At 47.2% G+C, this 25,326-nt stretch overlaps 1 protein-coding gene across 1 annotated transcript in view; it reads left to right on the forward strand.

Moving 5' to 3' along the window:
* The window catches only part of SH3GLB2 (SH3 domain containing GRB2 like, endophilin B2), a 121,409-nt gene that overhangs the window by 70,068 nt on the left and 26,015 nt on the right, over nt 1-25,326 (forward strand). The window contains 1 exon segment of the mRNA XM_053696186.1: nt 324-347. Within this exon segment, the coding sequence (XP_053552161.1) occupies nt 324-347 (24 nt within the window).

Below are 25,326 nucleotides of genomic sequence, written 5' to 3' on the forward strand. Positions count from 1 at the left end.
ACGCCCATTTCCCATAACTGGGTTTTTCAGGGGTGGATGATACATTATTTTATTTCCAACTACAGTAATTCTGGGTAAAAAACCTTCAGAGCAATGTGACATTCCAGGCAAATTGTTTTATGTTACTAGAGATGTGTAGCATAGACCTCATACAGCATTTAATCTAGAGGTAGGAGAGAGAGCTTCAGTTCTGTATCTTATAGAGACTGTATAATGTACCCTGTCACTCATTACCTGTCTGTCACACATCACTTGCTATTGTGTTTTGTTGAGTTGCCTTGACGTGTCTGAGACTCATTTCTCCTGTTACTCTGTGACTGCAGCTTTGGAGTGACGAGGTGGACAAGGTAAGAGCACTATGTAGGATTCATTTTGCTGTGTTTGTAAAGGTTTGAGATGATGCTGGGATTAAGTTGCTACTAACCATTATGTGATAACTGTTTTGTCTCCACTCATCTGTATAAAATTAACTGTTGCTTGTCTTCTACACTGGTAAGTACATAGGAAATGCTCGCTAGAGTCCATTCTAGGCTCAGCCTACACCTGGAACCTGTGGACTTCAATGTAATTAATATATTTTTGTTAGTCATTTTGTGTTTTGCACATTTCTATCTTTCACTGTGACTGACATATACCGGGCTATAATACGTACTTTTTATAATCAATGCATTACTGGAACACACTAAACACTGAGATTGTAATAGAACATGTGTAAATTTATAAGGGTGCTTTTTGTGTTTGTGCGAAACCTACAGCACGGCTCAAATGTGAGTAGCACCTAAAAACTACAAAACCGCTCAGCACAGATTGCTCAGCAGTTAAACGTTCTTACCCTTGGACCCCTTGTCCTGCTGTAGTAATGCTCCCTTACCAGCAGTAACTGTGCTCATAATAATCGTATCTAGTCCTACATGGTCTTACTCTGAAAGGGAAGCTATAGGATAACTTGTAAGATAGAAAAGTCGTAACATCGCTTCTAGCATTAAAAGGACATAAACACGAAATAAATCGATTTGTCTGAGAATAACATGTAGATTTATTTTTTAAAGTTTCATTAGTTGTTTAAATAGTCACAAAATAAGTGTAACGTTTTAGTGTCTATAAAACAATGGGAGCTGCCATGTTCATCCCATCCAGCATCTGGGGAGGGGTCCTGAGATTCAGATAACCATCCTTAGAAGAGGAATCATCTGACTCCAGTCCACCCCTTTTTAACTAATGGGGAGCTAGACAAGTCACTCAGTAGGGAAGATCCTGGCGAGCTAATGGCCTGGATATATTCTTCTTCCGTTACCTGCATGCGTGTGTGTTAAGCTGGAGGAGGCATAACCATTGTCAACTCAGGTATAGCATTTGGTGATAACTTGGCAGCAACCCCAGGGGTACAGTTTGGGTGAGCAGCAGAAACCTGACCCAAGAGCAGTGCAGCAAATCCCTTTGTAGGATTAGATATACACTCAGAATGATTTACAGTACCGCACTGTGAATAGGTGGTTGAGGAAAAGCCGGAAGGCGCACAATTAGTGAGACAAAAACTTATGTCCCAGTGCACTACTGGAGAGTGGTCCCCACCATTTTCTTGTGCTATAAACACTAACAAGAGCACAGGTGCAGTGAAAGGGGCTGCTTTTATAGTCTCTAATGTTAGTGGAGTGTGCTAATACTGGACAAACTTCTTAAAGCAACAGGGGAAGTAAAAAGCGCCCATGTGTAATGTTTGTGTAAATGTCCCAGGCTATGTGAATCAGGCATTCATGCTAATAGCTGATGGGCCAGGAAAGGTATACATTTACTTACCAGTAAGCACCTTCCTCTACCTTTCTTACTGTAGCTTAAATAGACTGCATCCAGTAGAAGGGACCATCTCCTCCAGGGGATTAGAAGATTTATCCACTTTTCATTTGAGAGGCCTATGACATCGCCACACTGAGATAATATTTCTGGCTCTTGTTCAGTCCTCTGTCCAAGAGGAAGATTAGAGAACTACAATGTTAAGATCAGGAGCATTTCAAAACTCACATTTTCCATTCTGGAGGCAAAAAAATGACTGTGGGATTACTGGGAGAGTGGGATGGATTAAATCTCTGGGATTATTGGTGTTTTGCCTCCTTGGGCTGGAGTGTAATCCCACATGTGATCTCTCATGGACTCTGATAATTTAAAAAAATAAATATCTTTTAATTCCTGGAAACAGAGAGATGGCAAAACCAAAGACCAAGTTAGCTGACAGATTCAACAGATCTAGTTAACATTCACCAATTAAATAACAACCAAAATATGCAAGGTAATTAAAAGAAATATAAAGACAGCCAAATCAGGATTATATTCCATTTAAACTCTGAATTAGGTTTCTAATAATCTTCAAGGTGCCAGACCATCAAATTCTTACAATTATCCAAACAATACATTTTACTAATGGCTTCCTATGACAAGATACTATCCCGGAAGTATAAATATCATGCACATTAAACAATCTTTCCTCATTACATTTAGCCTTCCAGGCAGAGCAAAACTAAATGGAGTTCTTTCATTATAAGACTCCTACAAAATGGTGTTTAAGTGGCTGGATCTGTTTTTCTGTGTTTAATCATAGTCAGCCAAACAACTTCATAATAAGCCTCTGTCCACTAACTGCTAATCTGATGCATGTGTCTGAATTTCAGGAGAGAGGAGGGAACCTGCAGTTCTTTGGGATAGTGAAGATTAGTGGCTGCATTTTCAGTGGCAAAAACGATTGATCCGTTGCAGCAGCCGTTAAATACCACATTACTATTCATAATATCACAGAAATAAAGACTTCAGATGAAGGAAATACTTTTCTGTGCTTAAACAGATATTCTAGACAAACATACCCGCATATGTCAGAGCAGAGACTGCCATTACTGTGCAATGTGTGCTTGGTTATTCACACTCTCTACCGGCTGTACACGTGCCTGGTTATTCACACTCTCTACCGGCTGTACACGTGCCTGGTTATTCACACTCTCTACCGGCTGTACACGTGCCTGGTTATTCACACTCTCTACTGGCTGTATGCGTCCTTGGTTATTCACACTCCTCTACCGGCTGTACGCGTGCCTGGTTATTCACACTCTCTACCGGCTGTACTCATGCCTGGTTATTCACACTCTCTACTGTCTGTACGTGTGCCTGGTTATTCACACTCCTCTACTGGCTCTACGCGAGCCTGGTTATTCACACTCTCTACCGGCTGTATGCGTCCTTGGTTATTCACACTCCTCTACTGGCTGTACTTGTGCCTGGTTATTCACTCTACTGGTTTTGTGCGTGCCTGGTTATTCACATGCTCTACGCGTGCCTGCTTATTCACACTCTACTGGCTCTACACGTGCCTGGTTATTCACACTCTACTGGCTCTACACGTGCCTGGTTATTCACACTCTACTGGCTCTACACGTGCCTGGTTATTCACACTCTACTGGCTCTACACGTGCCTGGTTATTTAGACTCTACTGGCTCTATGCCTGTTTTTTCACACTCTACTGGCTCTACGCGTGCCTGGTTATTCACACTCTCTACTGGCTCTACGCGTGCCTGGTTATTCACACTCTGTACGCGTGCCTGGTTATTCACACTCTACTGGCTCTATGCCTGTCTGTTTTTTCACACTCTCTACTGGCTCTATGCCTGTCTGTTTTTTCACACTCTCTACTGGCTCTATGCGTGCCTGGTTCTTCACACGCTCTACGCGTGCCTGGTTATTCACACTCTACTGGCTCTATGCCTGTCTGTTTTTTTACCACTCTCTACTGGCTCTATGCCTGTCTGTTTTTTTTCCCACTCTCTACTGGCTCTATGCCTGTCTGTTTTTTTCCCACTCTCTACTGGCTCTATGCCTGTCTGTTTTTTCACACTCTCTACTGGCTCTATGCCTGTCTGTTTTTTCACACTCTCTACTGTCTGTAGGTGTGCCTGGTTATTCACACTCTCTACTGTCTGTACGTGTGCCTGGTTATTCACACTCTCTACTGGCTGTATGCGTGCCTGGTTATTTACACTCCTCAACTGACTGTACTTGTGCCTGGTTATTCACACTCTCTCTACTGGCTCTATGCGTGCCTGGTTATTCACATTCTCTATCGGCTGTATGCATCCTTGGTTATTCACACTCCTCTGACTGTACTTGTGCCTGGTTATTCACACTCTACTGGCTCTAGGCGTCCTTGGTTATTCACACTCTATTGGTTCTACTCGTGCCTGGTTATTCACACTATCTACTGGCTGTATGCGTGCCTGGTTATTCACAATCTCTCCCGTCTGTACGCGTGCCTGGTTTTTCATACTCTCTACCATCTGTACGCGTCCTTGGTTATTCACACTCTCTACTTGCTCTACCCGTTTCTGGTTATTCACACTCTCTACTGGCTCTACGCATCCTTTGGTTATTCACACTCCTCTACTGGCCGTACTCGTGCCTAGTTATTCGCACTCTCTACTGTCTGTACGCGTCCTTGGTTATTCACACTCCTCTACTGGCTCTATGCGCGCCCAGTTATTCACACTCCTCTACTGGCTCTACGTGTGCCCGGTTATTCACACTCTACTAGCTCTACACGTGCCTGGTTATTCACACTCTACTGGCTCTACACGTGCCTGGTTATTCACACTCTCTACCGGCTGTATGCGTCCTTGGTTATTCACACTCCTCTACTGGCTGTACTTGTGCCTGGTTATTCACTCTACTGGTTCTATGCGTGCCTGGTTATTCACATGCTCTACGCGTGCCTGCTTATTGACACTCTACTGGCTCTACACGTGCCTGGTTATTCACACTCTACTGGCTCTTCACGTGCCTGGTTATTCACACTCTACTGGCTCTACACGTGCCTGGTTATTCACACTCTACTGGCTCTACACGTGCCTGGTTATTTACACTCTACTGGCTCTATGCCTGTTTTTTCACACTCTCAACTGGCTCTACGCGTGCCTGGTTATTCACACTCTCTACGCGTGCCTGGTTATTCACACTCTCTACTGGCTCTATGCGTGCCTGGTTCTTCAGATGCTCTACGCGTGCCTGGTTATTCACACTCTACTGGCTCTATGCCTGTCTGTTTTTTCACACTCTCTACTGTCTGTACGCTTGCCTGGTTATTCACACACTCTACTGTCTGTACGCATGCCTGGTTATTCACACTCTCTACTGGCTGTATGCGTGCCTGGTTATTCACACTCTCTACTGGCTGTACGCGTGCCTGGTTATTCACACTCTCTACTGGCTGTATGCGTGCCTGGTTATTTACACTCCTCAACTGACTGTACTTGTGCCTGGTTATTCACACTCTCAACTGGCTCTACGCGTGCCTGGTTATTCACATTCTCTACCGGCTGTATGCATCCTTGGTTATTCACACTCCTCTGACTGTACTTGTGCCTGGTTATTCACACTCTACTGGCTCTAGGCGTCCTTGGTTATTCACACTCTATTGGTTCTACTCGTGCCTGGTTATTCACACTATCTACTGGCTGTATGCGTGCCTGGTTATTCACAATCTCTCCCGTCTGTACGCGTGCCTGGTTTTTCATACTCTCTACCATCTGTACGCGTCCTTGGTTATTCACACTCTCTACTTTCTCTACCCGTTTCTGTTTATTCACACTCTCTACTGGCTCTACGCATCCTTTGGTTATTCACACTCCTCTACTGGCCGTACTCGTGCCTAGTTATTCGCACTCTCTACTGTCTGTACGCGTCCTTGGTTATTCACACTCCTCTACTGGCTCTATGCGCGCCCAGTTATTCACACTCCTCTACTGGCTGTACGCGTGTCTGGTTATTCACACTCTCTACCGGCTGTACGCGTGTCTGGTTATTCACACACTCTACTGGCTGTACACGTCCTTGGTTATTCACACTCTCTACTGGCTCTATGCGTCCTTGGTTATTCCCACTCTCTACTGGCTGTACGGGTGTCTGGTTATTCCCACTCTCTACCGGCTGTATGCGTCCTTGGTTATTCACACTCTCTACTAGCTGTACGCGTCCTTGGTTATTCACACTCTCTCCAGTCTGTACGTGTGCCTGGTTATTCACACTCTCTCCCATCTGTACGCGTGCCTGGTTTTTCATACTCTCTACCGGCTGTACGCGTCCTTGGTTATTCACACTCTCTACTGGCTCTATGCGGGCCTGGTTATTCACACACTCTCTTCTGGCTCTACGCTTCCTTGGTTATTCACACTCTACTGTTTCTACTCGTGCCTGGTTATTCACTCTCTACTGGCTCTACTCGTGCCTGGTTATTCACACTCTTCTACTGGCTCTACTCGTGCCCAGTTATTCACACTCTAGTGGCTCTACGTGTGCCTGGTTATTCACACACTCTACTGGCTCTAGGCGTCCTTGGTCATTCACACTCTACTGGTTCTACTCGTGCCTGGTTATTCACACTCTTTACTGGCTCTACTCGTGCCTGGTTATTCACGCACTCTACTGGCTGTATGCGTGCCTGGTTATTCACACTCTTTACTGGCTCTACTCGTGCCTGGTTATTCACACTCTCTCCCGTCTGTATGCATGCCTGGTTTTTCATACTCTCTACCGTCTGTACGCGTCCTTGGTTATTCACACTCTCTACTGGCTCTACTCATACCTAGTTATTCACACTCTCTACTTGCTCTAACCGTTTCTGGTTATTCACACACTCCACTGGCTCTACGCGTCCTTTGGTTAATCAAACTCCTCTACTGGCCGTACTCGTGCCTGGTTTTTCACACTCTCTATCGTCTGTATGCGTCCTTGGTTATTCACACTCCTCTACTGGCTCTATGCTTGCCTGGTTATTCACACTCCTCTACTGGCTCTAAGCGTGCCTGGTTATTCACACTCTCTACCGGGTGTATGCGTCCTTGGTTATTCACATACTCTACCGGCTGTATGCGTCCTTGGTTATTCACACTCTCTACTGGCTGTATGCGTGCCTGGTTATTCACACTCTCTACTGGCTGTATGCGTGCCTGGTTATTCACACTCTCTACTGGCTGTACGCGTGCCTGGTTATTCACACTCTCTACTGGCTGTACGCGTGCCTGGTTATTCACACTCTCTACTGGCTGTATGCGTGCCTGGTTATTCACACACTCTACTGGCTGTACGCGTCCTTGGTTATTCACACTCCTCTACTGGCTCTATGCTTGCCTGGTTATTCACACTCCTCTACCGGCTGTATGCGTCCTTGGTTATTCACACTCTCTTCACTCTGTATGCGTCCTTAGTTATTCACACTCTCTATCTGGCTGTACGCGTGCCTGGTTATTCACACTCTCTACTGGCTGTACGCGTGCCTGGTTATTCACACTCTCTACTGGCTGTACGCGTGCCTGGTTATTCACTCTACTGGTTCTATGCGTTCCTGGTTAATCACATGCTCTACGCGTGCCTGCTTATTCACACTCTCTACTGGCTGTACGCGTGCCGGGTTATTCACACTCTCTACTGGCTGTATGCGTGCCTGGTTATTCACACTCTCTACTGGCTGTACGCGTGCCTGGTTATTCACACTCTCTACCGGCTGTATGCGTCCTTGGTTATTCACACACTCTACCGGCTGTATGCGTCCTTGGTTATTCACACTCTCTCCACTCTGTATGCGTCCTTAGTTATTCACACTCTCTATCTGGCTGTACGCGTGCCTGGTTATTCACACTCTCTACTGGCTCTACACGTGCCTGGTTATTCACACTCTACTGGCTCTACACGTGCCTGGTTATTCACACTCTACTGGCTCTACACGTGCCTGGTTATTCACACTCTACTGGCTCTACACGTGCCTGGTTATTCACACTCTACTGGCTCTACACGTGCCTGGTTATTCACACTCTACTGGCTCTACACGTGCCTGGTTATTTACACTCTACTGGCTCTACACGTGCCTGGTTATTTACACTCTACTGGCTCTACGCGTGCCTGGTTATTCACACTCTCTACTGGCTCTACGCGTGCCTGGTTATTCACACTCTCTACTGGCTCTACGCGTGCCTGGTTATTCACACTCTCTACTGGCTCTATGCGTGCCTGGTTCTTCAGACGCTCTACGCGTGCCTGGTTATTCACACTCTACTGGCTCTATGCCTGTCTGTTTTTTCTCACACTCTACTGGCTCTATGCCTGTCTGTTTTTTCACACTCTCTACTGTCTGTACGCGTGCCTGGTTATTCACACTCTCTACTGTCTGTACGCGTGCCTGGTTATTCACACTCTCTACTGGCTGTATGCGTGCCTGGTTATTTACACTCCTCAACTGACTGTACTTGTGTCTGGTTATTCACACTCTCTCTACTGGCTCTATGCGTGCCTGGTTATTCACACTCTCTCTACTGGCTCTATGCGTGCCTGGTTATTCACACTCTCAACTGGCTCTACGCGTGCCTGGTTATTCACATTCTCTACCGGCTGTATGCATCCTTGGTTATTCACACTCCTCTGACTGTACTTGTGCCTGGTTATTCACACTCTACTGGCTCTAGGCGTCCTTGGTTATTCACACTCTATCTGGCTGTACGCATGCCTGGTTATTCACACTCTCTACTGGCTGTACGCGTGCCTGGTTATTCACACTCTCTACTGGCTGTATGCGTGCCTGGTTATTCACACTCTCTACTGGCTGTACGCGTGCCTGGTTATTCACACTCTCTACCGGCTGTATGCGTCCTTGGTTATTCACACACTCTACCGGCTGTATGCGTCCTTGGTTATTCACACTCTCTCCACTCTGTATGCGTCCTTAGTTATTCACACTCTCTATCTGGCTGTACGCGTGCCTGGTTATTCACACTCTCTACTGGCTGTACACGTGCCTGGTTATTCACTCTACTGGTTCTATGCGTTCCTGGTTATTCACATGCTCTACACGTGCCTGGTTATTCACACTCTACTGGCTCTACACGTGCCTGGTTATTCACACTCTACTGGCTCTACACGTGCCTGGTTATTCACACTCTACTGGCTCTACACGTGCCTGGTTATTCACACTCTACTGGCTCTACACGTGCCTGGTTATTCACACTCTACTGGCTCTACACGTGCCTGGTTATTCACACTCTACTGGCTCTACGCGTGCCTGGTTATTCACACTCTCTACTGGCTCTACGCGTGCCTGGTTATTCACACTCTCTACTGGCTCTATGCGTGCCTGGTTATTCACACTCTACTGGCTCTATGCCTGTCTGTTTTTTCTCACACTCTACTGGCTCTATGCCTGTCTGTTTTTTCACACTCTCTACTGTCTGTACGCGTGCCTGGTTATTCACACTCTCTACTGTCTGTATGCGTGCCTGGTTATTCACACTCTCTACTGGCTCTACGCGTGCCTGGTTATTCACATTCTCTACCGGCTGTATGCATCCTTGGTTATTCACACTCCTCTGACTGTACTTGTGCCTGGTTATTCACACTCTACTGGCTCTAGGCGTCCTTGGTTATTCACACTCTATTGGTTCTACTCGTGCCTGGTTATTCACACTATCTACTGGCTGTATGCGTGCCTGGTTATTCACACTCTCTACTGGCTGTATGCGTGTCCGGTTATTCACACACTTTACTGGCTCTACACGTGCCTGGTTATTCACACTCCTCTACTGGCTCTACGCGAGCCTGGTTATTCACACTCTCTACCGGCTGTATGCATCCTTGGTTATTCACACTCCTCTACTGACTGTACTTGTGCAAGGTTATTCACACTCTACTGGCTCTACGCGTCCTTGGTTCTATGCGGGCCTGGTTATTCACATTCTCTCTACTGGCTCTACGTGTCCTTGGTTATTTACACTCTACTGGTTCTACTCATGCCTGGTTATTCACACGCTCTACTGGCCCTACTCATGCCTGGTTATTCACACACTCTACTGGCTCTACGCGTCCTTTGGTTATTCACACTCCTCTACTGGCTGTACTCGTGCCTGGTTATTCACACTTCTCTACTGGCTCTACGTGTGCCTGGTTATTCACACTCCTCTACTGGCTGTATGCATCCTTGGTTATTCACACTCCTCTACTGACTGTACTTGTGCAAAGTTATTCACACTCTACTGGCTCTACGCGTCCTTGGTTATTCACACTCTATTGGTTCTACTCGTGCCTGGTTATTCACACTATCTACTGGCTGTATGCGTGCCTGGTTATTCACAATCTCTCCCGGCTGTATGCGTGCCTGGTTTTTCATACTCTCTACCATCTGTACGCGTCCTTGGTTATTCACACTCTCTACTTGCTCTACCCGTTTCTGGTTATTCACACTCTCTACTGGCTCTACGCATCCTTTGGTTATTCACACTCCTCTACTGGCCGTACTCGTGCCTAGTTATTCGCACTCTCTACTGTCTGTACGCGTCCTTGGTTATTCACACTCCTCTACTGGCTCTATGCGCGCCCAGTTATTCACACTCTCTACCGGCTGTACGCGTGTCTGGTTATTCACACACCTCTACTGGCTGTACACGTCCTTGGTTATTCATACACTCTACTGGCTGTACACGTCCTTGGTTATTCACACTCTCTACTGGCTCTATGCGTCCTTGGTTATTCCCACTCTTTACTGGCCGTACGGTTGTCTGGTTATTCCCACTCTCTACCGGCTGTATGCGTCCTTGGTTATTCACACTCTCTACTGGCTGTACGCGTCCTTGGTTATTCACACTCTCTCCAGTCTGTACGTGTGCCTGGTTATTCACACTCTCTCCCATCTGTACGCGTGCCTGGTTTTTCATACTCTCTACCGGCTGTACGCGTCCTTGGTTATTCACACTCTCTACTATCTCTATGCGGGCCTGGTTATTCACACTCTCTCTACTGGCTCTACGCTTCCTTGGTTATTCACACTCTCTACTGTTTCTACTCGTGCCTGGTTATTCACTCTCTACTGGCTCTACTCGTGCCTGGTTATTCACATTCTTCTACTGGCTCTACTCGTGCCCAGTTATTCACACTCTCTAGTGGCTCTACGTGTGCCTGGTTATTCACACACTCTACTGGCTCTAGGCGTCCTTGGTCATTCACACTCTACTGGTTCTACTCGTGCCTGGTTATTCACACTCTTTACTGGCTCTACTCGTGCCTGGTTATTCACGCACTCTACTGGCTGTATGCGTGCCTGGTTATTCACACTCTTTACTGGCTCTACTCGTGCCTGGTTATTCACACTCTCTCCCGTCTGTATGCATGCCTGGTTTTTCATACTCTCTACCGTCTGTACGCGTCCTTGGTTATTCACACTCTCTACTGGCTCTACTCATACCTAGTTATTCACACTCTCTACTTGCTCTAACCGTTTCTGGTTATTCACACACTCCACTGGCTCTACGCGTCCTTTGGTTATTCAAACTCCTCTACTGGCCGTACTCGTGCCTGGTTTTTCACACTCTCTATCGTCTGTATGCGCCCTTGGTTATTCACACTCCTCTACTGGCTCTATGCTTGCCTGGTTATTCACACTCCTCTACTGGCTCTAAGCGTGCCTGGTTATTCACACTCTCTACCGGCTGTATGCGTCCTTGGTTATTCACACACTCTACCGGCTGTATGCGTCCTTGGTTATTCACACTCTCTCCACTCTGTATGCGTCCTTAGTTATTCACACTCTCTATCTGGCTGTACGCGTGCCTGGTTATTCACACTCTCTACTGGCTGTATGCGTGCCTGGTTATTCACACTCTCTACTGGCTGTATGCGTGCCTGGTTATTCACACTCTCTACTGGCTGTATGCGTGCCTGGTTATTCACACTCTCTACTGGCTGTACGCGTGCCTGGTTATTCACACTCTCTACTGGCTGTATGCGTGCCTGGTTATTCACACTCTCTACTGGCTGTACGCGTGCCTGGTTATTCACACTCTCTACTGGCTGTATGCGTGCCTGGTTATTCACACTCTCTACTGGCTGTATGCGTGCCTGGTTATTCACACTCTCTACTGGCTGTACGCGTGCCTGGTTATTCACACTCTCTACTGGCTGTATGCGTGCCTGGTTATTCACACACTCTACTGGCTGTACGCGTCCTTGGTTATTCACACTCCTCTACTGGCTCTATGCTTGCCTGGTTATTCACACTTCTCTACTGGCTCTAAGCGTGCCTGGTTATTCACACTCTCTACCGGCTGTATGCGTGCCTGGTTATTCACACTCTCTACTGGCTGTATGCGTGCCTGGTTATTCACACTCTCTACTGGCTGTACGCGTGCCTGGTTATTCACACTCTCTACCGGCTGTATGCGTCCTTGGTTATTCACACACTCTACCGGCTGTATGCGTCCTTGGTTATTCACACTCTCTCCACTCTGTATGCGTCCTTAGTTATTCACACTCTCTATCTGGCTGTACGCGTGCCTGGTTATTCACACTCTTTACTGGCTGTACGCGTGCCTGGTTATTCACACATTCTACTGGCTGTACGCGTGCCTGGTTATTCACACATTCTACTGGCTGTACGCGTGTCTGGTTATTCACACTCTCTACTGGCTGTACGCATGCCTGGTTATTCACACATTCTACTGGCTGTACGCGTGCCTGGTTATTCCACTCTACTGGCTGTACGCGTGTCTGGTTATTCACACTCTCTACTGGCTGTACGCGTGCCTGGTTATTCCCACACTCTACCGGCTGTACGCGTGCCTGGTTATTCACACACTCTACCGGCTGTACGCGTGCCTGGTTATTCACACTCTACTGGCTGTACGCGTGCCTGGTTATTCACACTCTCTACTGGCTGTATGCGTGTCCGGTTATTCACACACTTTACTGGCTCTACACGTGCCTGGTTATTCACACTCCTCTACTGGCTCTACGCGAGCCTGGTTATTCACACTCTCTACCGGCTGTATGCATCCTTGGTTATTCACACTCCTCTACTGACTGTACTTGTGCAAGGTTATTCACACTCTACTGGCTCTACGCGTCCTTGTTTCTATGCGGGCCTGGTTATTCACATTCTCTCTACTGGCTCTACGTGTCCTTGGTTATTTACACTCTACTGGTTCTACTCATGCCTGGTTATTCACACTCTCTACTGGCCCTACTCATGCCTGGTTATTCACACACTCTACTGGCTCTACGCGTCCTTTGGTTATTCACACTCCTCTACTGGCTGTACTCGTGCCTGGTTATTCACACTCCTCTACTGGCTCTACGTGTGCCTGGTTATTCACACTCCTCTACTGGCTGTATGCATCCTTGGTTATTCACACTCCTCTACTGACTGTACTTGTGCAAGGTTATTCACACTCTACTGGCTCTACGCGTCCTTTGGTTATTCACACTCCTCTACTGGCTGTATGCGTGCAAGGTTATTCACACTCCTCTACTGGCTGTACTCGTGCCTGGTTATTCACACTCCTCTACTGGCTCTACGTGTGCCTGGTTATTCACACTCCTCTACTGGTTGTATGCGTCCTTGGTTATTCACACTCTCTACCGGCTGTACGCGTGCCTGGTTATTCACACTCTCTACTGGCTGTATGCGTGCCTGGTTATTCACACTCTCTACTGGCTGTATGCGTGCCTGGTTATTCACACTCTCTACTGGCTGTACGCGTGCCTGGTTATTCACACTCTCTACTGGCTGTATGCGTGCCTGGTTATTCACACTCTCTACTGGCTGTACGCGTGCCTGGTTATTCACACTCTCTACTGGCTGTATGCGTGCCTGGTTATTCACACTCTCTACTGGCTGTATGCGTGCCTGGTTATTCACACTCTCTACTGGCTGTATGCGTGCCTGGTTATTCACACTCTCTACTGGCTGTACGCGTGCCTGGTTATTCACACTCTCTACTGGCTGTATGCGTGCCTGGTTATTCACACACTCTACTGGCTGTACGCGTCCTTGGTTATTCACACTCCTCTACTGGCTCTATGCTTGCCTGGTTATTCACACTTCTCTACTGGCTCTAAGCGTGCCTGGTTATTCACACTCTCTACCGGCTGTATGCGTGCCTGGTTATTCACACTCTCTACTGGCTGTATGCGTGCCTGGTTATTCACACTCTCTACTGGCTGTACGCGTGCCTGGTTATTCACACTCTCTACCGGCTGTATGCGTCCTTGGTTATTCACACACTCTACCGGCTGTATGCGTCCTTGGTTATTCACACTCTCTCCACTCTGTATGCGTCCTTAGTTATTCACACTCTCTATCTGGCTGTACGCGTGCCTGGTTATTCACACTCTCTAACGGCTGTACGCGTGCCTGGTTATTCACACACTCTACTGGCTGTACGCGTCCTTGGTTATTCACACTCTTTACTGGCTGTACGCGTGCCTGGTTATTCACACATTCTACTGGCTGTACGCGTGCCTGGTTATTCACACATTCTACTGGCTGTACGCGTGTCTGGTTATTCACACTCTCTACTGGCTGTACGCATGCCTGGTTATTCACATTTTCTACTGGCTGTACGCGTGCCTGGTTATTCCACTCTACTGGCTGTACGCGTGTCTGGTTATTCACACTCTCTACTGGCTGTACGCATGCCTGGTTATTCACACACTCTACCGGCTGTACGCGTGCCTGGTTATTCACACACTCTACCGGCTGTACGCGTGCCTGGTTATTCACACACTCTACTGGCTGTACGCGTGCCTGGTTATTCACACTCTACTGGCTGTACGCGTGCCTGGTTATTCACACTCTCTACTGGCTGTATGCGTGTCCGGTTATTCACACACTTTACTGGCTCTACACGTGCCTGGTTATTCACACTCCTCTACTGGCTCTACGCGAGCCTGGTTATTCACACTCTCTACCGGCTGTATGCATCCTTGGTTATTCACACTCCTCTACTGACTGTACTTGTGCAAGGTTATTCACACTCTACTGGCTCTACGCGTCCTTGTTTCTATGCGGGTCTGGTTATTCACATTCTCTCTACTGGCTCTACGTGTCCTTGGTTATTTACACTCTACTGGTTCTACTCATGCCTGGTTATTCACACGCTCTACTGGCCCTACTCATGCCTGGTTATTCACACACTCTACTGGCTCTACGCGTCCTTTGGTTATTCACACTCCTCTACTGGCTGTACTCGTGCCTGGTTAGTCACACTCCTCTACTGGCTCTACGTGTGCCTGGTTATTCACACTCCTCTACTGGCTGTATGCATCCTTGGTTATTCACACTCCTCTACTGACTGTACTTGTGCAAGGTTATTCACACTCTACTGGCTCTACGCGTCCTTTGGTTATTCACACTCCTCTACTGGCTGTATGCGTGCAAGGTTATTCACACTCCTCTACTGGCTGTACTCGTGCCTGGTTATTCACACTCCTCTACTGGCTCTACGTGTGCCTGGTTATTCACACTCCTCTACTGGTTGTATGCGTCCTTGGTTATTCACACTCTCTACCGGCTGTACGCGTGCCTGGTTATTCACACACTCTACTGGCTGTACGCGTCCTTGGTTATTCACACTCTCTACTGGCTGTACGCGTGCCTGGTTATTCACATATTCTACTGGCTGTACGCGTGTCTGGTTATTCACACTCTCTACTGGCTGTACGCGTGCCTTGTTATTCACACATTCTACTGGCTGTACGCGTGCCTGGTTATTCACACTCTCTACTGGCTGTACGCGTGCCTGGTTATTCACACTCTCTCTACTGGCTGTACGCGTGCCTGGTTATTCACACTCTCTACTGGCTGTATGCGTGTCCGGTTATTCACACACTTTACTGGCTCTACACGTGCCTGGTTATTCACACTCCTCTACTGGCTCTACGCGAGCCTGGTTATTCACACTCTCTCTACCGGCTGTATGCATCCTTGGTTATTCACACTCCTCTACTGACTGTACTTGTGCAAGGTTATTCACACTCTACTGGCTCTACGCGTCCTTGGTTCTATGCGGGCCTGGTTATTCACATTCTCTCTACTGGCTCTACGTGTCCTTGGTTATTTACACTCTACTGGTTCTACTCGTGCCTGGTTATTCACACGCTCTACTGGCCCTACTCATGCCTGGTTATTCACACACTCTACTGGCTCTACGCGTCCTTTGGTTATTCACACTCCTCTACTGGCTGTACACGTGCCTGGTCATTCACACTCCTCTACTGGCTGTACACGTGCCTGGTCATTCACACTCCTCTACTGGCTCTACGTGTGCCTGGTTATTCACACTCCTCTACTGGCTGTATGCATCCTTGCGTCTGTACGCATTCTTGGTTATTCACATTCTCTACTGGCTGTATGCGTCCTTAGTTATTTACACTCCTTAACTGACTGTACTTGTGTCTGGTTATTCACACTCTCTCTACTGGCTCTACACGTGCCTGGTTATCCACACTCTCTACTGGCTCTACATGTGCCTGGTTATTCACACTACCGGCTGTACTTGTGCCAGGTTATTCACACTCTACTGGCTCTAGGCGTCCTTGATTATTCACACTCTACTGGTTCTACTCGTGCCTGGTTATTCACACTCTTTACTGGCTCTACTCGTGCCTGGTTATTCACACTATCTACTGGCTGTATGCGTGCCTGGTTATTCACAATCTCTCCCGTCTGTACGCGTGCCTGGTTTTTCATACTCTATACTGTCTGTACGCCTCCTTGGTTATTCACACTCTACTTGCTCTACCCGTTTCTGGTTATTCACACTCTCTACTGGCTCTACGCATCCTTTGGTTATTCACACTCCTCTACTGGCCGTACTCTTGCCTAGTTATTCACACTCTCTACTGTCTGTACGTGTGCCTGGTTATTCGAACTCTCTACTGTCTGTACACGTCCTTGGTTATTCACACTCCTCTACTGGCTGTACTCGTGCCTGGTTATTCACACTCCTCTACTGGCTCTACGTGTGCCTGGTTATTCACACTCCTCTACTGGTTGTATGCGTCCTTGGTTATTCACACTCTTTACCGGCTGTACGCGTGCCTGGTTATTCACACACTCTACTGGCTGTACGCGTCCTTGGTTATTCACACTCTCTACTGGCTGTACGCGTCCTTGGTTATTCACACTCTACTGGCTGTACGCGTGCCTGGTTATTCACACATTCTACTGGCTGTACGTGTGTCTGGTTATTCACACTCTCTACTGGCTGTACACATGCCTGGTTATTCACACATTCTACTGGCTGTACGCATGCCTGGTTATTCCACTCTACTGGCTGTATGCGTGTCTGGTTATTCACACTCTCTACTGGCTGCTCGCGTGCCTGGTTATTCACACACTCTACCGGCTGTACACGTGCCTGGTTATTCACACTCTCTACTGGCTGTACGCATGCCTGGTTATTCACACTCTCTACTGGCTGTACGCGTGCCTGGTTATTCACACTCTCTACTGGCTGTATGCGTGTCCGGTTATTCACACACTTTACTGGCTCTACACGTGCCTGGTTATTCACACTCCTCTACTGGCTCTACGCGAGCCTGGTTATTCACACTCTCTACCGGCTGTATGCATCCTTGGTTATTCACACTCCTCTACTGACTGTACTTGTGCAAGGTTATTCACACTCTACTGGCTCTACGCGTCCTTGGTTCTATGCGGGCCTGGTTATTCACATTCGCTCTACGTGTCCTTGGTTATTTACACTCTACTGGTTCTACTCGTGCCTGGTTATTCACACGCTCTACTGGCCCTACTCATGCCTGGTTATTCACACACTCTACTGGCTCTACGTGTGCCTGGTTATTCACACTCCTCTACTGGCTGTATGCATCCTTGGTTATTCACACTCCTCTACTGGCTGTATGCATCCTTGGTTATTCACACTCCTCTACTGACTGTACTTGTGCAAGGTTATTCACACTCTACTGGCTCTACGCGTCCTTGGTTCTATGCGGGCCTGGTTATTCACATTCTCTCTACTGGCTCTACGCGTCCTTGGTTATTTACACTCTACTGGTTCTACTCGTGCCTGGTTATTCACACGCTCTACTGGCCCTACTCATGCCTGGTTATTCACACTCCTCTACTGGCTGTACTCGTGCCTGGTTATTCACACTCCTCTACTGGCTCTACGTGTGCCTGGTTATTCACACTCCTCTACTGGCTTTATGCGTCCTTGGTTATTCACACTCTCTACCAGCTGTACGCATGTCTGGTTATTCACACACTCTACTGGCTGTACGCGTCCTTGGTTATTCACACTCTCTACTGGCTGTACGCGTGCCTGGTTATTCACACATTCTACTGTCTGTACACGTGCCTGGTTATTCATACTCTACTGGCTGTACGCGTGTCTGGTTATTCACACTCTCTACTGGCTGTACGCGTGCCTGGTTATTCACACATTCTACTGGCTGTACGCGTGCCTGGTTATTCCACTCTACTGGCTGTATGCGTGTCTGGTTATTCACACTCTCTACTGGCTGTATGCGTGTCTGGTTATTCACACTCTCTACTGGCTGTACGCGTGCCTGGTTATTCACACTCTCTACTGGCTGTACGCGTGCCTGGTTATTCACACTCTCTACTGGCTGTACGCGTGCCTGGTTATTCACACTCTACTGGCTGTACGCGTGCCTGGTTTTTCACACTCTCTACTGGCTGTACGCGTGCCTGGTTATTCACACTCTCTACTGGCTGTATGCGTCCTTGGTTATTCACACTCTCTACTGGCTCTACATGTGCCTGGTTATTCACACGCTTTACCGTCTGTATGCATTCTTGGTTATTCACATTCTCTACTGGCTGTATGCGTCCTTGGTTATTTACACTCCTCAACTGACTGTACTTGTGTCTGGTTATTCACACTCTCTCTACTGGCTCTACATGTGCCTGGTTATTCACACTACCGGCTGTACTTGTGCCAGGTTATTCACACTCTACTGGCTCTAGGCGTCCTTGATTATTCACACTCTACTGGTTCTACTCGTGCCTGGTTATTCACACTCTTTACTGGCTCTACTCGTGCCTGGTTATTCACACTATCTACTGGCTGTATGCGTGCCTGGTTATTCACAATCTCTCCCGTCTGTACGCGTGCCTGGTTTTTCATACTCTCTACTGTCTGTACGCCTCCTTGGTTATTCACACTCTACTTGCTCTACCCGTTTCTGGTTATTAACACTCTCTACTGGCTCTACGCATCCTTTGGTTATTCACACTCCTCTACTGGCCGTACTCTTGCCTGGTTATTCGCACTCTCTACTGTCTGTACGTGTGCCTGGTTATTTGCACTCTCTACTGTCTGTACGCGTCCTTGGTTATTCGCACTCCTCTACTGGGTTTATGTGTGCCTGGTTATTCACACTCTACCGGCTGTATGCGTCCTTGGTTATTCACACTCTCTACCGGCTGTACGTGTGTCTGGTTATTCACACACTCTACTGGCTGTATGTGTCCTTGGTTATTCACACTCTACTGGCTGTACACGTCCTTGGTTATTCACACTCTCTACTGGCTCTATGCGTGCCTGGTTATTCTCACACTCTCCCATCTGTACGCGTGCCTGGTTATTCACACTCTCTACTGGCTCTATGCGGGCCTTGTTATTCACACTCTCTCTACTGGCTCTACGCTTCCTTGGTTATTCACACACTACTGGTTCTACTCGTGCCTGGTTATTCACACTCTCTACTGTCTGTACGCATCCTTGGTTATTCACACTCCTCTACTGGCTCTACCCGTGCCTGGTTATTCACACTCTCTACCGGCTGTATCCATCCTTGGTTATTCACACTCTCTACCAGCTGTACGCGTGTCTGGTTATTCACACTCCTCTACTGGCTGTACAAGTCCTTGGTTATTCACACTCTCTACCGGCTGTATGCGTCCTTGGTTATTCACACTCTCTACCAGCTGTACGCATGTCTGGTTATTCACACACTCCACTGGCTGTACACGTCCTTGGTTATTCACACTCTCTACTGGCTCTATGCGTGTCTGGTTATTCACACTCTCTACTGGCTCTATGCGCCCTTTGTAATTCACTTTCTCTCTACCGGCTGTATGCGTGCCTGGTTATTCACTCTCTCCTGTCTGTATTCGTGCCTGGTTTTTTATACTCTCTACCGTCTGTACGCGTCCTTGGTTATTCACACTCTCTACTGGCTCTACGCATACCTAGGTATTCACACTCTCTACTTGCTCTAAACGTTTCTGGTTATTCACACACTCCACTGGCTCGGCGCGTCCTTTGGTTATTCACACTCCTCTACTGACCCTACTCGTGCCTGGTTATTCACACTCTCTACCGTCTGTACGCGTTCTTGGTTATTCACACTCCTCTACTGGCTCTACGCATGCCTGGTTATTCACACTCTCTACTGGCTCTATGCATGCCTGGTTATTCACACTCTCTACTGGCTCTACGCATGCCTGGTTATTCACACTCTCTACTGGCTCTACGCATGCCTGGTTATTCACACTCTCTACTGGCTCTATGCGTGCCTGGTTATTCACACTTTCTAGCGGCTGTACACGTCCTTGCAGCGAATACCACAGTTTGACTTTTGATGCTAGTGATTGGCATTTAGAAATGGAAGACCAGTTCTGAGAGGTGCAAGCCATACATTTATGATTGATCTGTTAATGCTGCTACATTTTCACACTTTAGTACCTTTTGGTTGGAATCCTGAAGGAACAAAATATCTTTAAAAAAGACACTAAAGTCAAAATTAAACATTAATGATTCAGACGGAGACTTTATAATGTAATCCTATTTTCTCCAACATAGGTGTGTCCGGTCCACGGCGTCATCCTTACTTGTGGGATATTCTCTTCCCCAACAGGAAATGGCAAAGAGCCCAGCAAAGCTGGTCACATGATCCCTCCTAGGCTCCGCCTACCCCAGTCATTCTCTTTGCCGTTGTACAGGCAACATCTCCACGGATATGGCTTAGAGTTTTTTAGTGTTTAACTGTAGTTTTTATTATTCAATCAAGAGTTTGTTATTTTAAAATAGTGCTGGTATGTACTATTTACTCAGAAACAGAAAAGAGATGAAGATTTCTGTTTGTATGAGGAAAATGATTTTAGCAACCGTCACTAAAATCCATGGCTGTTCCACACAGGACTGTTGAGAGCAATTAACTTCAGTTGGGGGAACAGTGAGCAGTCTCTTGCTGCTTGAGGTATGACACATTCTAACAAGACGATGTAATGCTGGAAGCTGTCATTTTCCCTATGGGATCCGGTAAGCCATGTTTATTACGATTGTAAATAAGGGCTTCAAAAAGGGCTTATTAAGACTGTAGACTTTTTCTGGGCTAAATCGATTCATTATTAACACATATTTAGCCTTGAGGAATCATTTTATCTGGGTATTTTGATATAATAATATCGGCAGGCACTGTTTTAGACACCTTATTCTTTAGGGGCTTTCCCAAAGCATAGGCAGAGACTCATTTTCGCGCCGGTGTTGCGCACTTGTTTTTGAGAGGCATGGCATGCAGTCGCATGTGAGAGGAGCTCTGATACTTAGAAAAGACTTTCTGAAGGCGTCATTTGGTATCGTATTCCCCTTGGGGCTTGGTTGGGTCTCAGCAAAGCAGATACCAGGGACTGTAAAGGGGTTAAAGTTCTAAACGGCTCCGGTTCCGTTATTTTAAGGGTTAAAGCTTCCAAATTTGGTGTGCAATACTTTTAAGGCTTTAAGACACTGTGGTGAAAATTTGGTGAATTTTGAACAATTCCTTCATGTTTTTTCGCAATTGCAGTAATAAAGTGTGTTCAGTTTAAAATTTAAAGTGACAGTAACGGTTTTATTTTAAAACGTTTTTTGTACTTTGTTATCAAGTTTATGCCTGTTTAACATGTCTGAACTACCAGATAGACTGTGTTCTGAATGTGGGGAAGCCAGAATTCCTATTCATTTAAATAAATGTGATTTATGTGACGACAATGATGCCCAAGATGATTCCTCAAGTGAGGGGAGTAAGCATGGTACTGCATCATTCCCTCCTTCGTCTACACGAGTCTTGCCCACTCAGGAGGCCCCTAGTACATCTAGCGCGCCAATACTCCTTACTATGCAACAATTAACGGCTGTAATGGATAATTCTGTCAAAAACATTTTAGCCAAAATGAACACTTATCAGCGTAAGCGCGACTGCTCTGTTTTAGATACTGAAGAGTATGACGACGCTGATAATAATATTTCTGAAGGGCCCCTAACCCAGTCTAATGGGGCCAGGGAGGTTTTGTCTGAGGGAGAAATTACTGATTCAGGGAACATTTCTCAACAAGCTGAACCTGATGTGATTGCATTTAAATTTAAGTTGGAACATCTCCGCATTCTGCTTAAGGAGGTATTATCCACTCTGGATGATTGTGACAAGTTGGTCATCCCAGAGAAACTATGTAAAATGGACAAGTTCCTAGAGGTGCCGGGGCTACCAGAAGCTTTTCCTATACCCAAGCGGGTGGCGGACATTGTTAATAAAGAATGGGAAAGGCCCGGTATTCCTTTCGTCCCTTCCCCCATATTTAAAAAATTGTTTCCTATGGTCGACCCCAGAAAGGACTTATGGCAGACAGTCCCCAAGGTCGAGGGAGCGGTTTCCACTTTAAACAAACGCACCACTATACCCATAGAGGATAGTTGTGCTTTCAAAGATCCTATGGATAAAAAATTAGAAGGTTTGCTTAAAAAGATGTTTGTTCAGCAGGATTACCTTCTACAACCAATTTCATGCATTGTCCCTGTCGCTACAGCCGCATGTTTCTGGTTCGATGAGCTGATAAAGGCGGTCGATAGTGATTCTCCTCCTTATGAGGAGATTATGGACAGAATCAATGCTCTCAAATTGGCTAATTCTTTCACCCTAGACGCCACTTTGCAATTGGCTAGGTTAGCGGCTAAGAATTCTGGGTTTGCTATTGTGGCGCGCAGAGCGCTTTGGTGAAATCTTGGTCGGCTGATGCGTCTTCCAAGAACAAGCTACTTCACATTCATTTCAAGGGGAAAACGCTGTTTGGCCCTGACTTGAAAGAGATTATCTCTGATATCACTGGGGGTAAGGGCCACGCCCTTCCTCAGGATCGGCCTTTCAAGGCAAAAAATAAACCTAGTTTTCGTCCCTTTCGTAGAAACGGACCAGCCCAAAGTGCTACGTCCTCTAAGCAAGAGGGTAATACTTCTCAAGCCAAGCCAGCTTGGAGACCAATGCAAGGCTGGAACAAGGGTAAGCAGGCCAAGAAACCTGCCACTGCTACCAAGACAGCATGAAATGTTGGCCCCCGATCCGGGACCGGATCTGGTGGGGGGCAGACTCTCTCTCTTCGCTCAGGCTTGGGCAAGAGATGTTCTGGATCCTTGGGCGCTAGAAATAGTCTCCCAAGGTTATCTTCTGGAATTCAAGGGACTTCCCCCAAGGGGGAGGTTCCACAGGTCTCAGTTGTCTTCAGACCACATAAAAAGACAGGCATTCTTACATTGTGTAGAAGACCTGTTAAAAATGGGAGTGATTCATCCTGTTCCATTAAGAGAACAAGGGATGGGGTTCTACTCCAATCTGTTCATAGTTCCCAAAAAAGAGGGAACGTTCAGACCAATCTTAGATCTCAAGATCTTAAACAAGTTTCTCAAGGTTCCATCGTTCAAGATGGAAACAATTCGAACTATTCTTCCTTCCATCCAGGAAGGTCAATTCATGACCACGGTGGATTTAAAGGATGCGTATCTACATATTCCTATCCACAAGGAACATCATCGGTTCCTGAGGTTCGCATTCCTGGACAAACATTACCAGTTTGTGGCGCTTCCTTTCGGATTAGCCACTGCTCCAAGGATTTTCTCAAAGGTACTAGGGTCCCTTCTAGCTGTGCTAAGACCAAGGGGCATTGCTGTAGTACCTTACTTGGACGACATTCTGATTCAAGCGTCGTCCCTTCCTCAAGCAAAGGCTCACACGGACATCGTCCTGGCCTTTCTCAGATCTCACGGATGGAAAGTGAACGTGGAAAAGAGTTCTCTATCTCCGTCAACAAGGGTTCCCTTCTTGGGAACAATAATAGACTCCTTAGAAATGAGGATTTTTCTGACAGAGGCCAGAAAAACAAAACTTCTAGACTCTTGTCGGATACTTCATTACGTTCCTCTTCCTTCCATAGCTCAGTGCATGGAAGTGATCGGGTTGATGGTAGCGGCAATGGACATAGTTCCTTTTGCGCGCATTCATCTAAGACCATTACAACTGTGCATGCTCAGTCAGTGGAATGGGGACTATACAGACTTGTCTCCGAAGATACAAGTAAATCAGAGGACCAGAGACTCACTCCGTTGGTGGCTGTCCCTGGACAACCTGTCACGAGGGATGACATTCCGCAGACCAGAGTGGGTCATTGTCACGACCGACGCCAGTCTGATGGGCTGGGGCGCGGTCTGGGGATCCCTGAAAGCTCAGGGTCTTTGGTCTCGGGAAGAATCTCTGTTACCGATAAATATTCTGGAACTGAGAGCGATATTCAATGCTCTCAAGGCTTGGCCTCAGCTAGCGAGGGCCAAGTTCATACGGTTTCAATCAGACAACATGACAACTGTTGCGTACATCAACCATCAGGGGGGAACAAGGAGTTCCCTGGCGATGGAAGAAGTGACCAAAATCATTCTATGGGCGGAGTCTCACTCCTGCCACCTGTCTGCTATCCACATCCCAGGAGCGGAAAATTGGGAAGCGGATTTTCTGAGTCGTCAGACATTGCATCCGGGGGAGTGGGAACTCCACCCGGAAATCTTTGCCCAAGTCACTCAGCTGTGGGGCATTCCAGACATGGATCTGATGGCCTCTCGTCAGAACTTCAAAGTTCCTTGCTACGGGTCCAGATCCAGGGATCCCAAGGCGGCTCTAGTGGATGCACTAGTAGCACCTTGGACCTTCAAACTAGCTTATGTGTTCCCGCCGTTTCCTCTCATCCCCAGGCTGGTAGCCAGGATCAATCAGGAGAGGGCGTCGGTGATCTTGATAGCTCCTGCGTGGCCACGCAGGACTTGGTATGCAGATCTGGTGAATATGTCATCGGCTCCACCTTGGAAGCTACCTTTGAGACGAGACCTTCTTGTTCAGGGTCCGTTCGAACATCCGAATCTGGTTTCACTCCAGCTGACTGCTTGGAGATTGAACGCTTGATCTTATCGAAGCGAGGGTTCTCAGATTCTGTTATCGATACTCTTGTTCAGGCCAGAAAGCCTGTAACTAGAAAGATTTACCACAAAATTTGGAAAAAATATATCTGTTGGTGTGAATCTAAAGGATTCCCTTGGGACAAGGTTAAGATTCCAGGATTCTATCCTTCCTTCAAGAAGGATCGGAAAAAGGATTATCTGCAAGTTCCCTGAAGGGACAGATTTCTGCCTTGTCGGTGTTACTTCACAAAAAGCTGGCCGCTGTGCCAGATGTTCAAGCCTTTGTTCAGGCTCTGG

This window comes from Bombina bombina, chromosome 12 (assembly GCF_027579735.1).
Source record: "Bombina bombina isolate aBomBom1 chromosome 12, aBomBom1.pri, whole genome shotgun sequence".
Lineage (NCBI taxonomy): Eukaryota > Metazoa > Chordata > Amphibia > Anura > Bombinatoridae > Bombina > Bombina bombina.